General features: G+C 41.0%; 2 protein-coding genes across 3 annotated transcripts in view; one reads left to right on the plus strand and one right to left on the minus strand.

Annotated features, from left to right (window-relative positions):
* Positions 1–6,086, plus strand: part of VPS13A (vacuolar protein sorting 13 homolog A) — a 243,130-nt gene extending 237,044 nt beyond the window's left edge. The window contains exon 72 of one of the 2 annotated variants that reach the window (XM_015117939.3): positions 4,688–6,086. In XM_015117939.3, the coding sequence (XP_014973425.3) occupies positions 4,688–4,738 (51 nt within the window). In that variant the 3' untranslated portion in view covers positions 4,739–6,086. The remainder of the gene's footprint in view (positions 1–4,687) is intronic. The other variant, XM_015117938.3, reaches the window with a different exon arrangement.
* A 6,269-nt stretch (positions 6,087–12,355) lies between these two features.
* GNA14 (G protein subunit alpha 14) overlaps positions 12,356–18,297 on the minus strand; it is a 224,379-nt gene continuing 218,437 nt past the window's right edge. Inside the window, 3 exon segments of the mRNA NM_001265908.1 lie at positions 12,356–12,811; positions 14,223–14,376; positions 17,257–17,386. Coding sequence (NP_001252837.1) covers positions 12,621–12,811; positions 14,223–14,376; positions 17,257–17,386 — 475 coding nt within the window. The 3' untranslated portion in view covers positions 12,356–12,620.

Below are 18,297 nucleotides of genomic sequence, written 5' to 3' on the forward strand. Positions count from 1 at the left end.
GTACATCTAGTTCTAGATCTTTGAGGAATCACCATACTGTTTTCCATAATGGTTGAACTAGTTTACAATCCCACCAACAGTGTAAAAGTGTTCCTATTTCTCCACATCCTCTCCAGCACCTGTTGTTTCCTGACTTTTTAATGATTGCCATTCTAACTGGTGTGAGATGGTATCTCATTGTGGTTTTGATTTGCATTTCTCTGATGGCCAGTGATGATGAGCATTTTTTAATGTGTCTGTTGGCTGTATGAATGTCTTCTTTTGAGAAATGCTTGTGATTTTTGCACATTAATTTTGTATCCTGAAACTTTGCTGAAGTTGCTTATCAGCTTAAGGAGATTTTGGGCTGAGACAATGGGGTTTTCTAAATATACAATCATGTCATCTGCAAACAGGGACAATTTGACTTCTTCTTTTCCTAACTGAATGCCCTTTCTTTCTCTTGCCTGATTGCCCTAGCCAGAACTTCCAACACTATGTTGAATAGGAGTGGTGAGAGAGGGCATCCCTATCTTGTGCCAGTTTTCAAAGGAAATGCTTCCAGTTTTTGCCCATTCAGTATAATATTGGCTGTAGGTTTGTCATAAATAGCTCTTACTATTTTGAGATACGTTCCATCAATACCGAATTTATTGAGAGTTTTAGCATGAAGGGCCGTTGAATTTTGTCAAAGGTCTTTTCTGCATCTATTGAGATAATCATGTGGTTTTTGTCTTTGGTTCTGTTTATCGATTTGCGTATGTTGAACCAGCCTTGCATCCCAGGGATGAAGCCCACTTGATCATGGTGGATAAGCTTTTTGATGTGCTGCTAGATTCGGTTTGCCAGTATTTTATTGAGGATTTTTGCATCGATGTTCATCAGGGATATGGTCTAAAATTCTCTTTTTTTTGTTGTGTCTCTGCCAGGCTTTGGTATCAGGATGATGTTGGCCTCATAAAATGAGTTAGGGAGGATTCCCTCTTTTTCTGTTGATTGGAATAGTTTCAGAAGGAATGGCACCAGCTCCTGCTTGTACCTTTGGTAGAATTCGGCTGTGAATCCATCTGGTCCTGGACTTTTTTTGGTTGGTAGGCTATTAATTATTGCCTCAATTTCAGAACCTGCTATTGGTCTATTCAGGGATTCAACTTCTTCCTGGTTTAGTCTTGGGAGAGTGTAAGTGTCCAGGAACTTGTCCATTTCTTCTAGGTTTTCTAGTTTATTTGCATAGAGGTGTTTATAGTATTCTCTGATGGTAGCTTGTATTTCTGTGGAGTCGGTGGTGATATTCCCTTTATCATTTTTTATTGCATCTATTTGATTCTTCTCTCTTTTCTTTTTTATTAGTCTTGCTAGTGGTCTATCAATTTTGTTGATCTTTTCAAAAAACCAGCTCCTAGATTCATTGATTTTTTTGGAGGGTTTTTTGTGTCTCTATCTCCTTCAGCTCTGCTCTGATCTTAGTTGTTTCTTGCCTTCTGCTAGCTTTTGAATGTGTGCTCTTGCTTCTCTAGTTCTTTTAATTGTGATGTTAGGGTGTCAGTTTTAGATCTTTCCAGCTTTCTCTTGTGGGCATTTAGTGCTATAAATTTCCCTCTACACACTGCTTTAAATGTGTCCCAGAGATTCTGGTATGTTGTATCTTTGTTCTCATTGATTTCAAAGAACATCTTTATTTCTGCCTTCATTTCATTATGTACCCAGTAGTCATTCAGGAGCTGGTTGTTCAGTTTCCATGTAGTTGAGCGGTTTTGATTGAGTTTCTTAGTCCTGAGTTCTAGTTTGATTGCACTGTGGTCTGAGTGACAGTTTGTTATAATTTCTGTTCTTTTACATTTGCTGAGGAGTGCTTTACTTCCAACTATGTGGTTAATTTTGGAATAAGTGCGATGTGGTGCTGAGAAGAATGTATATTCTGTTGATTTAGGGTGGAGAGTTCTGTAGATGTCTATTAGGTCCACTTGGTGCAGAGTTGAGTTCAATTCCTGGATATCCTTGTTAACTTTCTGTCTCATTGATCTGTCTAATGTTGACAGTGGGGTGTTAAAGTCTCCCATTATTATTGTATGGGAGTCTAAGTCTCTTTGTAAGTCTCTAAGGACTTGCTTTATGAATCTGGGTGCTCCTATATTGGGTGCATATATATTTAGGATAGTTAGCACTTCCTGTTGAATTGATCCCTTTACCATTATGTAATGGCCTTCTTTGTTGCTTTTGATCTTTGATGGTTTAAAGTCTGTTTTATCAGAGACTAGGATTGCAACCCCTGCTTTTTTTGGTTTCCATTTGCTTGGTATATCTTCCTCCATCCCTTTATTTTGAGCCTATGTGTGTCTCTGCATGTGAGATGGGTCTCCTGAATCCAGCAAACTGATGGGTCTTGACTCTATCCAATTTGCCAGTCTGTATCTTTTAATTGGACCATTTAGTCCATTTACATTTAAGGTTAATATTGTTATATGTGAACTTGATCCTGTCACTGTGATATTAGCTGGTTATTTTGCTCATTAGTTGATGTAGTTTTTTCCTAGCATCGATGGTCTTTACATTTTGGCATGTTTTTGCAATGGCTGGTACTGGTTGTTCCTTTCCATGGTTAGTGCTTCCTTTCAGGGTCTCTTGAAGGGCAGGCCTGGTGGTGACAAAATCTCTAAGCATTTGCTTGTCTGTAAAGGATTTTATTTCTCCTTCACTTATGCAACTTAGTTTGGCTGGATATGAAATTCTGGGTTGAAAATTCTTTTCTTTAAGAATGTTGAATATTGGCCCCCACTCTCTTCTGGCTTGTAGAGTTTCTGCCGAGAGATCTGCTGTTAGTCTGATGGGCTTCCCTTTTTGTGTAACCCAACCTTTCTCTCTGGCTGCCCTTAACATTTTTTCTTTCTTTGTGCTGGTTACGTAGTTCCTCCTTTAGGTCTGAGAAGTTTGATCAACTGAAGCCTTCTTCTCTCAACTTGTCAAAATCATTCTCCATACAGCTTTGTTCCGTTGCTGGCGATGAGCTGCGTTTCTTTGGAGGGGGAGATGCGCTCTGATTTTTTGAATTTCCAGCTTTTCTGCCCTGCGTTTTCCCCATCTTTGTGGTTTTATCTGCCTTTGGTCTTTGATGCTGGTGACATACTGATGGGGTTTTGGTGTGGGTGTCCTTTCTGTTTGTTAGTTTTCCTTCTAACAGTCAGGAGGCTCAGCTGCAGATCTGTTGGAGTTTGCTTGAGGACCACTCCAGACCCTGTTTGCCTGGGTATCAGCAGTGGAGGCTGCAGAAGATAGAATATTGCTGAATAGCAAGTGTTGCTGTCGGATTCTTGCTCTGGAAACTTCGTTTCACACCAGCCATGTGAGGTGTGAGGTGTCAGTATGCACCTAGTTGGGGATGTCTCCCAGTTAGGCTACTCAGGGGTCAGGGACCCACTTGAGCCAGGCAGTCTGTCCATTCTCAGATCTCAACGTCTGTGCTGAGACCCACTGCTCTCTTCAAAGCTGTCAGACAGGGTCATTTACATCTGCAGAGGTTTCTGCTGTTTTTTGTTTAGCTATGCCCTGTCCCCAGAGGGGGAGTCTTTAGAGGCAGGCAGGCCTCCTTGAGCTGCGGTAGGCTCCACCCAGTTCAAGCTTCCCACAGCTTTATCTACTTAAGCCTTAGCAGTGGCGGGTGCCCCTCCCCCAGCCTCACTGCCACCTTGCAGTTAGATCTCAGACTGCTGTGCTAGCAATGAGGGAGGCTCCATGGGCGTGGGACCCTCTGGACCAGGTGTGGGATACAATCTCCTGGTGTGCCGTTTGCTAAGACCCTTGGTAAAGTGCACTATTAGGTTGGGAGTTACCCAATTTTCCAGGTGTTGTGTGTCTCAGTTTCCCTTGGCTAGGAAAAGGGATTCCCTTCCCCCTTGTGCTTCCCAGGTGAGGCAATGCCTCGCCCTGCTTCAGCTCTCGCTTGTCGGGCTGCACCAGCTGACCAGCACTGATTGTCTGGCACTCCCCAGTGAGATAAACCCAGTACCTCAGTTGAAAATGCAGAAATCACCCGTCTTCTGTGTCGCTCGCACTGGAAGCTGGAGGCTGGAGCTGTTCCTGTTTGGCCATCTTGCTCAGGAACCTAGGCTCTTCTTAAGTTAAAGAGGCACAAACATCTCTGTGAAATATTTGTATATTAGAATAAGCCCTGTATCACCTCCGTGGCCTTGATCTGTCATACATACACAATAATAATAGACATTACTGGTAGAAAGTTTGTGTATTACATTTGCATTTTATTTTTGTTATTTCAAATTATTTTAGAATAGAAAATATATTGTAAAGGCACCTAAAATGCTCAAGAATGTCGCTTCTACTACCCTCTCTGGAATTGTACTTATTTCTACTCCATTAGTAGAATCCTATATCTGGATTCATGGAAGTTCATGATATAAAATCAGCACAGATTGGAAGTAATGTTTTTCTCTCAGGCTGGCTCATTTCACTTATTCTGAAGATGAATACCCAAAGACCTTAGAAAAACCGCATTCCTACTATTAAACCAAGTACCATTGTCCCTGAGTCATCTGGGCCATTGAAGTGAATGATCTCTTTTGCAGGATGAATTTTATGTATTGGCTGTCAGTATATACCTAACTAAACTATAAAGCTAACTTCTAAACCTCATTACATTTTGTTTCATTGCAAGTTCACTGAAGTAAGCAAATGTTCCTTTATTTTCCCACCGCAGTGGATCCTTACAAAGCTAGAAGAAGCAAGAGAACCTTCTCCGAGCCTCTGACAGAGAACACTGCCTGAAGACACACAGCAATAAGGAATTACAGCTCCTAGACTGTACCTTTCAAAACCTGTTTGGGAAGCATATTACAGAAATAATTTCAAGTACCCTGTATTTTGGATGATTAAAAAAAAAAAAACAAAAAACAGAATCAGGTAAAACTGCTATGTGATTAAAATATTTCAACTCTTCAGCAATTACCTGGTTTTCTAACTTGAATCATGCATCTATTTATAATTATAATTATTTTGTAAAAGAAGAAAAAATTATGAATCTTAAATATTTGCTCCAAGTTTTTCTCTGTAAAGGTGGAGAGGCTGCCTGTAATTCATCTCCACATGGAGCCAAGTTTAATGTTTCTAGTTCACATTTTGAACTTCCATCATGCTTATTTCAGACTCCCTGAGTGATGGGTAAACAATCAAATCAAACATTGCCTCAGTGGTATCAAGAGAACTTTGGTGGTGGTTTCTTTGGAATCATGAAGTTCTTTTTATAGACAAATATTTTGATATTATTTTCCTTATTTTTAATATAAAGGATAGGTTTGAATTATACTTAAAATGCATAGTATGATTATTTAAAACAATCTTTTAAAATACAATTTATAACATAGATTGAAGCCTCCCCTTAAGAAAACTTAAAGAAATTAGTATGCTACTCAAAAAAGGAAGTCTCTGAGAACTTTAGGGACTTTGAAATATTTCCTCAAGCGTATTTCATGAGATCTACTTGGTTTATCCAAGTCATGTTTTTAATAGACTGCTAATATTAAAGGAGAATATCTAAAGCCTTAACAATGCCTACTTTCCATTCACTGTTAACATGGAATATACAAAATTCCCAACATCTTAGATACAGTGAATTATGCTTCCAACAGACAGTCCTTCTCATAAGTGTATGTACCCTGAAATCTAGCCCAATAAGCTGTCCTGTTGCCAACAGATTGAGAATTTCTGGTTTGCTTTCTCTACAGTTATTCAAATGAGAGTCACTCTTCTAAATTTACAGCTTATCACAGAAATCATCAGCTATACATTAGTAAAAATAAGGACATGAGGTTTTCTTTCTTGATTTTTGTCCAAGATCTTTGCACCTTAATATTAATGGATTGTTTCAGGTAAAAGGGAATGAATGTATGATTGTGAACTATGAAGAGAATGATGCAGGATCCTATTTAGATACTGAATAATACAGAGTATTCAATGCATGTTGTATGTGCCACCAAGTTATTATAAACTGTTTTTGGAATTGAAGACTCTGTATAGTCAATGGTTGTGAAATTCTTCTCAGGCTCCTAAAACCCTTGCTTTGTTGTAAAAGCTAAAATAAACAGCATGCTATATTGTAATTGTTATTTCTTGCTGACCAAATCTACTTAATGCTTCTGATTTCTCTCTGATGACTAAAACACATTGTTTATTCTCAGTAGTTTCTCCCAAAATGCTTTTTGCTCTGCTGAACTTAAATTGAATCAAACCACACGTTTCAAACCACATGAAAGTGTGTTTCCATGTTGACCTTTTTATAAAAAAAAGAAAAAAAAGTGCATATTTTCTCTGTTGCTAAGCTCCTCCAGTTTTGCTTTTGTCAGAATTAAACCTAAGAGTAGAGGTAGTCAGAGAGCTTGCATCAGATTGTCCTCATCCAAAACAAAATACTTCATTACCCATTCCAATGTTATGATTTCACCAGTCTCAGAAAAATTACAGCCCCCTGCCTCCCTGGGTGTAGTGTCGTGAAGCAGAAAAGCCTTACACAAATAGTAAACATAGAAATTCTGGTGTCCTCTGGCAGCCAGCAGGAGTGGGTCTTGTAACTAGTCCACATAGAAAGGATAGTGCCTGTCTTTCTTGTTCCCTTGCCATAAGAATCATGAAATATCTCTTCTTCTTCTTTCCCTGCCACTGGTTTACACGTCACCTCCTCCCATGGCTTCCTTGTCTCTAGAGGGACCCACACTTCTTTCAAGAGCCACATCGTATCATTTGTTTTAGAAGCTTGTCTTCATCTAAACAAAAACACTAAGAACATCAGTAGATCACTAGATAACGAGTCAGTGTTTTTAGCATCACATTTTACAATTTAGTTTTTGTTTGATTCTATAGCCCATTTTTCTTGAAGGTTAGAATATACAATCGTCTTGTATTTGAAAACCATCTGCCCTAAATTACATTTAACTACAATAAATGGCTCTCTGCTGGAGAAATTTAAGCTTGTCTTAAGTTGTTTGGTGGTGGCTATGGAATGAGGTGTTCAGTCTTGTGCCCCTTCCATGTATTATTTGCTAACTCTATTATTAGGCCCTTAATTCCAGCATAGCATGTCTTCTGGTCTATGATAATTATGTGAGGACCAAGACAGAGTTCCCTGCCAACTCTCCACCAGAAAATCATAAGTCATTGGAAAGAGCGACTTTGATTTCTTCACATTTAGAAAATACTCTCTGAGCCAAAAGGCACGTACACTTCTCCAGTGTCTTCCCTTGTAGAGTGTATATATTTGCTGCTTTTCCTCTACTGTTTGCAAAAATCCCAAGGTCAGTTTAGTGTGGCTGAGTTGTTATCTGGACTCTAAATAATCATTACCACCTGAGGCAGTTCTTACCTACCCCTCTCCTCCACAATCCTAATCCATTTGGAGGCAACTATCCTGTGGCCTCCAAATGAATCAGTCTTTCTTAGACTTACATGATCTTTTCTGTAATAATTCTCTCTCTCATTTCTTCTGATGGTAATAGCAGTAATATATTGTTCCAGTGAATATCTATGCACCTAGCTCATCTCATAGAAACATCCCACACAGTAGCATCGTATTACTGTCTGGTAAAAAGTAAGATTAAATTAAAAGGACTCTACACAGTGCTGAATTTCCTGCACCTAAATTATCCAGTTATCACTTGCCAGTATTCGTTGATCCCTCAGGCTATGTCAAGTGCCCCTTCACGTAGGCCCCTGTATTAAAAAGATTGGGACAATATACTTGATTAGTTTGCCTGTAGAAGCTCAAAGTATGTGCCAAATACATTGACAGTGGATGCTTTGGTGGCTCAGCCAACACAGATCAGAGAAATCTTTTCGGGTTCCAGGGCTATTGCTTGTTACCTTTTGTCAGGATCAACCCAAATCCTCAGGGATGCTGTTTTTCCACACTAAGTCCTAACTCATTAGTGGGTCATGAAATCAACTCAACAGCTCAAGACCAGTATATTTTAAAAGTGAAATAAAAAATAGAGGAACAATAGAGCATGTAAAATGGTTAAGTATTGGTTCCTGTTTCAGCGAAATCTTCTATTTACTGTGTATACGGGGTCACAAGATAAAGTGTTTCCTATTATGAAATGCAGTTGAAAAAAAGAAAGCTTGAAAGACTCTGCAGGAGGCATGGGCCATCCAGTGACTGTTGGAAGAGTCTGGATTGTGTGGAGCCTGACCTTAGATAAGGAGCAGCAGATCCACAGCTCAGGAAGTCTAGAGAGGCTCAGCACTTTCTCTTTTGAGTGAGAAGATGGAATCACTCTTGTTTGGTTTCTGAAACATTTTTCTTCTCTGCTGTGTATCAGGCACCTCGTATGATCCAGTGGAACCAGAAAAAGCATAGAAAAATCAGATCCACAAACAGCACCCACAAAAGGCCACAGCAGTCTTTTGTTTACCTAGATGTACTTTAACCTCTTTACCACTAGGCATTTTACTATCATAGAATTGGGGACAGACATTGTCCTTTGGAGTCCGTTGAATTTGCACCATCTTCCTTTTGGCTGATTGACCATACAGGTGGCAAAGGCCTTTAAAAATGCGGAGCTAATATGTAGGGCACATTCTGGTGGGGCCAAAATATTCACTATGCAAATATCAATGCCTTTTTACTAAAAACAGTGGATTTCCTCATTGCTTTAAGATCCAAGGAGAAAAGGTAAATAACTCACATTCCATATGCAGGACTCAATACAGACTTAGTCAATCTGATTTTCTTTGGTGCTATTCAGTATAGCGCAACTCTAAAAGGAACCCCATTCACTCTCCTGCTTAGTCCTTTGAAATATACTTTTGAAGTTATTCCTTATCATTAATGGCAACCTAATCAAGCTAGGATTCGTCAGTTAAAATTGCGATTCTTGTAATCTGTACTGTCCATTTTTGGCCACTCCGACTGTTAGAGCAAACTTTTCTCCACTGTCACAATTGGTCTAAAGTAGTATTTGTTTCAGGACTCTCCGAAAAGCAAAGCCGGCACATTGAGAAGATACAGAATCCTACTCTATTACACACCTTACTCATGTTTCTTTGATTGAAACCTTTTTCTACTTTATATTTCCTCTTTTGTAAAGTAGATTTTTCCATGTCGTTTAAAAAATTTTTTACTTTAGAATTACAGATGAGTTCTTTTTTAAAGCATTATGGCATTTAAAAAAAAAAAATTTGGTTACCCAAAAAGCTATACAAGAAATATAACTTCAATTTTTTTAGGCTGATATGGGTATTTTTTAAAGTTTTTATTACTTTATACAAATACAAATTATAGTTTAACACCTGCTATGATGATAGATATCACACTGTTATGATAGAAAAATCCCTGTCAGTCATTGAACTATTCATTTAGTGTTACTCTGATACCTCAATAATGTGCTCCTTCTAATGAAGTCCTTGTAACAAGAAACCCTGTGAGATTGGTATAATGAGATATCTAATAATCAGAAGTATAATTAAAGTAGAACATGTTGGAAAATCCCCACATTTCCTGTTATGCCATCGTACCTCCGGTGTTCAGTTCATTACTCAAAAGTTCCCAATTCTCAGGCTGAAAAGCATTCAAGTAAAAATGTAGCATAGATTACACTGAAATATTTTCAATATCGATGATTTAATAGCCACACTCACAAACTATTAGGAATGGTATCTGGGACTTGTTACAAGGTCAGATAGATTGTTACAGACTTTTAAAAATAATTATCTCTGTATATGACTGTGTATTACATATAAAAATGATTTTTTCAGGAAAGGTGCACTTTAAAAATATTCTCTTGCTAGTTTTTTTAATTGATCAAATAGCCTGTGCTGCTTTGGAATGTTTATTCTTTAATGAAAATATGGTCATTGATTATGATCGTTTTAAAAATATCTATTTCTGCATCGCTGCAGGATTTCCTGCACTTTTCTGTTCCTCATTCCTCTTTTGTGTGTGCTTGGCCCAGTTGCCTGTTACACAGTCTCTGCCTTGGTTTTGTGTATTCTAAGATAATTTATAAACACAGATGTTTACAGTGAAGTTCTTCCTTTTGAAACTAATCTTATTCTTTTATTCCTCTCTCTAAAAATTGGTTGGCCATGCTCACTAGTGACTTTCTTAACAATAATCATTTCTTGGTATTGGTAGATTTGGATTGCATGGTAAGACGACTGTCCATTTTCACCATGTATACCTTTGTCAAATAAAGATTTCTGATCTTTGGTCTGCTTCTGTTTTTAGTTTTTTGATAGAACTGGAAACATTATCAATAGCTTACCTTTGCCTATATAAATTCCACCCTCTTTGGGGCTTAAATAAATGTGAATAACAGATTGTCCAAGGTCCTGATTTTTCAGTCAAAGCAGGCGACATTCCAGCCCTGCATGATCATTGCTGACTAAAAGCTTGGGGGTGGTATGGTATAGTACCTAGTGAAATCTTTTTTTTTTTTTTTTTTTTTTTTTTTTGAGACAGAGTCTTGCTCTGTCACCAGGCTGGAGTGCAGTGGCACAATCTTGGCTCACTGCAACCTCCATCTCCCAGGTTCAAGCGATTTTCCTGCCTCAGCCTCCTGAGTCGCTGGGACTACAGGTGCGCACCACCACACCCAGCTAATTTTTGTATTTTTTAGTTTTAGTAGAGATGGGGTTTCACCGTGTTGGCCAGGATGGTCTCAACCTAGTGAATTCTTAACCACCGACATTCTGCCTCTTAACCTTAGAAAACTCCGCATGACTCATTTCCCCAGTAAGTAATGAGTATATTGAATGAAGGGCCAGGAGGGAATTTTCTACTGGCAGAATCAACATTGGCAGAGGTAATTCACCTCTGATATTGAGAGTCTAGCCTTTCCACGCCTTAAGAAAATATTGTTACCACCCTTTGAATGACTTATTTAACAGCCCTCCTACAACTAGAATATGGAAAGCCATCATTTTCTTGTATGCTTTAAGTGGTCAGCCAACTATAAATTAACAAAAACTCAATGCTAGAAAGTGCTTGAAATAAGAAATGGAATTCTTCATTGTTTAATTTCCCCGATTACTGGATTCTGTTGAACCCTTTTTATGTTAATTGGCTAGTGAAACCCAGTCCATAGCCTCTAGCCCATCATGGGTGGGGAGGGGGATTGTCTTGTATTTTGTTTGTGCTTCTAGATATCCTAAAGAGCTCCACTCCCCTCTCTCTGTTCTCGTGCAAAATTGTCTCGGCTATTTCTGGACCTTTACTGTTCTAGATAAATTTTAACATCAATCTGTGAACTTCCACAAAAGTTGTTGTTATTGCATTGATCTCTTGAGTAAGGATTCATTTTTTTAAAGTTAGATGTTGCTATTGTAGAATCGCTACATATCAGAATAATTTGTCTTTTTCAGCACTTGGAATTGTTCCCACAGAATGGGGACGCATGGTTCCATAAAGTATGTTAGCCAACCGAGGTGCATTTTATAGACTGATTTGAGATAGACACTTCATACCTTATATCCCCAAATGGTGTGTGTGTGCGCAGGCGTGTGTGCACACATGCACAAAACCATCTTGGGCCTTTAGTGTGGAGCGCTCTTACTTCCCAGAGGATTCTCCTTCTGCTTGACCCAGCCAGCTACTGAGGGAACTGCAGCATGCCACGATGATGCGTACAGACTGGCCTTGAAAGGAGGAATCTTAAGAAAGTTTCCGAGTTACTATTAAGGCCACAGCATTTTCCTGTTTAGGAGCAGAACCATCAGTCAACCATGAGCTCTAAGAAACACAACATAACCCAATGATAATAGCAGAATGGTATATTCTTAGCCTCCTCAGAAAGGCACAGCATACATAATTCAAACAGCAAATCTGTGGTGGCCATCAGAACTTTGGCAGGGTTACATAACATTTGTCAAACAGTGTGGGCTTTTAGCCATTTCATACGTTTACAAGACCTAGTCATATACTATACATTGAGGATAAAAATGTATATATACACACACACACATTTTTCACCAATACAACATACATGCTATCTAGAGCCCATTACTCTATGCCAGCTTTGGCTTCATGGTGATCAAATTGTGGCAAAGCTAAGTTAGATATACTTGTATATCTATTAATTTGGCTTAGAAAATTAACACACAAAAAGAACTAAGTGTTCAAAAAAAAAATCTTTGGTGGCAAGTTAAAGGAGTCAGCCTTCAGCATGAGGTGAAAATTAAAAATGTCTCTAAATTACAAGATTTAATAAAAAGCTTCAGACTCATTAGCATTTTTTTAAAAGTCACCCAGATTAGTTCTAGAGGTTTCAAGGCATGATCTATAAACAGGCTCCTTGCTTACATAATTTTAATTGCTATTTTTAAACATATTTGAAATTTAAAACTAAATCAAAGTGGCCTTTAAAAATTCTAGAAAACACCAAATTCAAAAATTACACAAAATCTTACAGCCAAAAGTCAAGAAAATTATTATTAATACAATTTGGGATGCAAGGACTTTTAAAGTATTTTGGTAAACTCAAATGTCTTCCAAGTTCCATCACCCATCTCTGTCTCCACGATCTGCGTGGCGTCCTTAGTGCCCGGCACGGGGCTGGCTCTGGAGATGTCAGAAGCACGTGCAAATAAAACAAGGAGTTTGCAAATCACATCTTCTGTTATGGGGGAGGAGTGGGCAGCAGCTTTTAAACAAGGTTGAATTCCCTTAGGTTTAGCTGTAGAATTGTGTCTTTGACAGCAGCAAACACAAAGCGAATGTTGTCTGTATCTGTAGCACACGTGAAGTGAGAGTAGATGACTTTCTCTTTGTCAGGATTCTGATCTTGGTAAAGCTTCAGGATAAAGTCTCTGGCAGCTTTGACATCCTGCTTTGGTCCTAGTCACAAGTGCAATTAGGGGAATAAAGACACAGACTTAACACCATGTCCTCCCAAGAACCATTTTTGTTTGTTTGTTTTTTGAGACAGAGTCTTGCTCTGTAGCCCAGGTTGGAGTACAGTGGCGCAATCTCAGCTCACTGCAACCTCCACTTTTGGGGTTCAAGCAATTCTCCTTCCTCAGCCTCCCAAGTAGCTGGGATTACAGATGCGTGCCACTACATGCAGCGATTTTGTATTTTTAGTAGAGACGGGGTTTTACCATGTTGGCCACACTGGTCTTGAACTCCTGACCTCAGGTGATCCACCCACCTTGGCCTCTCAAAGTGCTGGGATTACAGGCGTAAGCCACTGTGCCTGGCCCCAAGAACCATTTTTTAATGTACTCTTGTTCTTATTTGAGATCCTGCTTTGATCTTTATTTCTAGGGAACAGTTTGCCTGCAGCATTATTTTTATGGTATCTCATCATGAACCCATAAAATAGTCATATTTTAAAATGTCCTCTGGTATCTAAAAATTGTACTTTATGGCGATTTGTTTAAACATAGTGACCCAATTTGTCTGATTTGGACCACTTTTGAAGAGAAGTAATCCTTGCTAACACATATGAACAGACGGCTCTGGTCTAGGAGAGATAAAAGGAAGAATGTGGGAACTAACATTATCAGGCTGATTTTAAAGCTCGAGGGTGCTATATTGCACAGCCAGTATGGTTAGTAAAAGGGGAAAGAAGAGAGCTGAAACATGAATCCACTAAATATCAGTGTCAAACTGAATGTTTGAGATCTCCTGTACCAGAAACAATTAGCAACAGGGCATGAGACTCTCCTACCTTGGACATGTTATGTAAAAAGAGCTTCAGAGTCCGCCATGTGTCTGGGAAAAGGGATGCCACAGTCTAACATACACATAAGAAGCACCAGGTACTCCGACTGGCACGAGGAATGCACAGATAAATCAAGCAGATCTCTGCCCTCACGGAGCCAACTGGGAAGAAAGCTGAGTGAGCAGAGGATACGACATAGTGTGATGTGGCCAAGAGAGCAAGCGGGGATCAGGCTGCCAAGGGAGCAGAAAGGAGGAGGCACCCCTACTGCAGACCGGATGGGCAGGGGAGGCCATAAATGCTCCCAGAGAAGGGGAGGCCTTTGCTGGGTTTTGGAGAACAACGTGGAGGCAGTGAAAGGAGTTGGCAAGGATATTCCCAGTACGGGGGAAAGCGTGTGTGGAGGTGCTTCGGTGAAAACACACAATGGTGCAACTAGAGCTTCTGTTTGAAGGTGGGAATAGGGACAGAGGGTGTTCTAGGCAGACCAGGGAGACCCTTTTTGCTGTGGTAACTCTAGACTGATGCCCAGGAGGTAGACGAGATCAACACAGAAATACCGTCCACAAGATAGACACTTACCTGTGTATTCTGGGAAATAGCTAATTAGATGAGAGTACATGATTTTCTCTTCCAAAAGATCCTTCTTGTTCAAGAATAAGATCACAGACGAATTCAGAAACCAGGGGTAGGTGATGATGGTTTTAAATAAGGCTTTGCTCTCTTCCATGCGGTTCTAAGTGAAAAACAAGGGACTTGGGATGAAGTAGAAAGGAAATATTTTGGAAACAACATGGCACATTGCCAGTCCATCCATCTCTTCCCTTGCCCTGTCGCAGTCTCTGGACCACTGTCTGCTGAAGCTGGTGAGCATGTGGAGCCCAAGGCAACAGGCCTCCTACTTCTGTTTGCCCCTCCCCAAGCCTCTTACCAACCTTCCCCTTCTGGGTCGCCTCTTCTGTTGCATCCCAGCTCTTCTCCAGCCCAAAACTCACAGGGAGGAAATAAGAAAGGCTTTGGTGCAACTTGGAGAAGGAAGGTTCCTACCCACATTTGACAAATTTCCTGTGTCATGTGATCATTGGGATTACCAAGTAGGGAAGTGCCAACTTCAGACCTGACACGGCCTCCTCAGTTGGTTATGGGCTTCCAGACTGGGCCTCAGCAGTCAAATGACAAGGCTCTTCCAGCAAGGCCACTGCCCCTAGGAATGCTAGACATTGGCAGAGACGGGAGGCAGTGCTACTGTGAACCCACCCTGTGCCACACTTTATAAGCAGAGCAGTGGCCCGTTTGATGAGTGAGCATACTGTTGTTCAGAACGTCTTTTTTTGTTTTTTGTTTTTTTTGAGATGGAGTCTCACTCTGTTGCCCAGGCTAGAGTGCAGTGGCACGATCTCGGCTCACTGCAACCTCCAGCTCCTGGGTTCAAGCGATTCTCCTGCCTCAGCCTCCCGAGTAGCTGGGACAACAGGTGTGTACCACCACGCCCGGCTAATTTTTTGTATTTTTAGTAGTGACAGCGTTTCACTGTGTTAACCAGGATGGTCTCAATCTCCTGACCTCGTGATCTGCCTGCCTCGGCCTCCCAAAATGCTGAGATTACAGGCGTGAGCCACCGTGCCTGGCCTTATCTGGAATATTTACATAACTTTCCCGAGCCCCTGTAATAGTGGGACCTGGGGAAGGTTACGTAGAAAGACAGTGATAATTTCTAAATGTCAGACATTGGCAAGAAGATACTAAATGCTCCTAATTTACTGAGAGCAGACAGGGCACAAACAAATCTTATCTGTGACAATAATTGTTCTAGATAGCATTCCGTTCTTTCTCAAGTATTTCTAAGAGGAAAGAAATAAGAACTTTCCTGTAGGGAAGGAAGGATCAGAGTGAAAAACATCCAAGCTCAGCACACACACTCAAGAGGGCCATGCCATCAATCACTCTTTCCCCACAACTTCCAGACACCCAGGCTCCTTCTGCCACTCCGTACACTCTGGGGGAATTACGATCTGGAATGTATTAAAGCTTTAAAATTTATTATGATCTTATTGATAATGATCTCCAAGGAAATAAAGTATATGAAAAATTCCCAGACAGTATACAGAGTGGATATAACACAGATCTACAACCAGGAGGGGAAAGTCTGGAGTGGCAACCACTTAATTTTTCTCAAATATTTTGTGATTTTTAAGAGAGGAGAAAGTGTTAATTTCTAAGCACTTTGGGCTGAGATACTGGTCCCTTGTGCACCTTACTAATCTTTTGAGTTTCCTGAGGAACATCACAAATAATTCCTGAAACAAATTTGGAGCCATTTTTTTATATTGATAACTGAATGTCTTGTCTTAACAACAAAAAAATCTCCAGTTGAGAGAGCTGGGCGGCAGCCAAGATTTCTGTTCTTTGCACAATGACACAATTAAATGGGTTAATCCTCCACTAATTAGGTAATATAAGCTATGCTCCTCAGAGAAAAGTCTGCTCTCAAGAAATACAAGATACAATTTGTTCAGTTATTGCCTAATCCTGGACTGAGTCCTTTATTGATTTACTTTCATGCCTTGGAAACAAAAGACATTTTTCTAAAAGGTCAAGAGGTCTTAATGCAAGTTCAGGGGAAAAGATGATAAGGAGGACATGAGTGTTCCACCGCAACTGTCCCCAACCTGACAGAGAGGTGGCTGTGAGGGTCTGAGGGTCCTCTTCACTCTCAGGGCAGCTCCCACTGATGGAATTGGATGCAGCCAGTGCTATGGCCGCTCTGAGGGGACAATGTGTGCCTGACCAGGCTGGATCCATCCCAGCTGCCCTGAGGGGGTCCCTCCCAGGAGACGTGAAGGCAGATGCAATCCTGGGCAGCCCCAGAACAGCTCCAAGCATCCAGCACCACTGCCCACCCCAGTTCCAGTAGGGATCTAATTTGGGAGCACCATGGGCCTATGGAGGTTAGGAAGCCTGTGCGCCCAGGTAAAGTGTTTTAGAGATAGTGCTGCTCAGCGTTGGCGGTGCAGTAGAATCCCTAGTGGACTCTCGAAAGAAGCCTCAACCTAAACTCAGTAAATATGAAATTTTAGTGTTCGGTCCAAGAGATGGCATTTGTAAAACGCTTGCCAAGAGATTCCACTATGCCACCAAGGATGAGAACCTAGGCTTTTGAATAGGTTCCAACCTTCACAGCACAGTGGATTCACCTGGGGTGCTTTTTAAAATTCCCCCCACTCAGGCCCCCTTCACCACCAATTCAATCAGAATCTCTGGGGTTGGACTCAGGCACCAGGTTTTCATTAAGTCCCTCAGCGAACTCCAGTGTGCATTCAAGTTTAGAACCCGGGTTCCAGGCCCATGATTCTCAGCCTTTCATACATATTTGAATTACCTGGGGTCTTGTTAAAATGTAGATTCTGATGTAGTTGGTTGGGGTTGATTCAGTAAGATTGCATTTCTAACAAGCCATCCCAGTGATGCCTGTGCCACTGGTCCACAGGTCACACTTTGAGTAGCAAAACTGTTGAACCTAATGACGAGGGTCTATTTCCTGACCTGGTTGCCTTCTTAGAAACCACAGAATAGGGCTCTGGCTTCCACAGCTACCCAAACTTCCCGCCTAGCGTACCTCATTGTCACACTCAGCCAGGACCTGGTCATATTCGCTCAGAGCAACCAAGAAAATAATGGAGGTGACACTCTCAAAGCAGTGAATCCATTTCCGTCTTTCCGATCGTTGGCCACCAACATCCACCATCCTGTTGTGTAGAAACACAGATCCTTCAAAGGTTGGAATACATGACACTTTGGGGGAAAAGAACATGAATTATTACAGCATGGAAACCAGTGCTCTTTGGGGTCCTCAATAATTTCTAAGACAGAAAAGAGGTCCTAAGTTTTAAAATGTTTGATGCTGCTGCTTTAAGCAATGAGGGACCACTGGATGTTTCCTGGCAAAGAAGGCAGAGAATGTAAATGACATTTCTGAAGACATGCAGAGGTGACTTGGGGAGCCTGCTGGTTAGGAAGCTAACCAGCGTCCAGGCAGAAAACGCAAACATCCACTTGGGTCCTGTGGCGACCACTGCAGAGTCCCTGGATACCAGACACAAGAGGGACAGAGTAGCCAGCTGTCTTCCGGGTCCCCCACGCTGGACTCAGGACCTGAGCCTATTCTGTTTTCGTGGCTCCTCTATTTTACCGCAAATCCTTTCTGCATTCTCTGGATGCCACCTCTTGTTCCCTATAAAAACCTACAAGTGTCCTCTGTCCAGCACAGAAATCCAAAGCCTCTATCTGTGTCTCTGGGGAAAATTTCGGCAACTCGCAGCCCAGGGATCACGAGCTCAAATGCTCCAGGAATCAGGCAGTTTATGGGAATGAGGCAAGTGGGTTCCCCAAAGTATAAAAACATACACAGCACAACAGCTGGGGGCCCTGTCTGCAGGGAAACCTGCCGCAAATCAGGCAGTTTATGGGAATGAGGCAAGTGGGTTCCCCAAAGTATAAAAACATACACGGCACAACAGCCGGGGGCCCTGTCTGCAGGGAAACCTGCCGCGTACCTGCAGCCAAGCTCTGCAGAACAAAACGCAGGCTTGCCATGACCACAGCCTCTGCCTTTCAGGAGAAACAAGGTATCCAATGTGTTAGCTCAAACGATTTTTAA

Source organism: Macaca mulatta, chromosome 15 (genome assembly GCF_049350105.2).
Source record: "Macaca mulatta isolate MMU2019108-1 chromosome 15, T2T-MMU8v2.0, whole genome shotgun sequence".
In the NCBI taxonomy this organism is placed as follows: Eukaryota; Metazoa; Chordata; class Mammalia; order Primates; family Cercopithecidae; genus Macaca; species Macaca mulatta.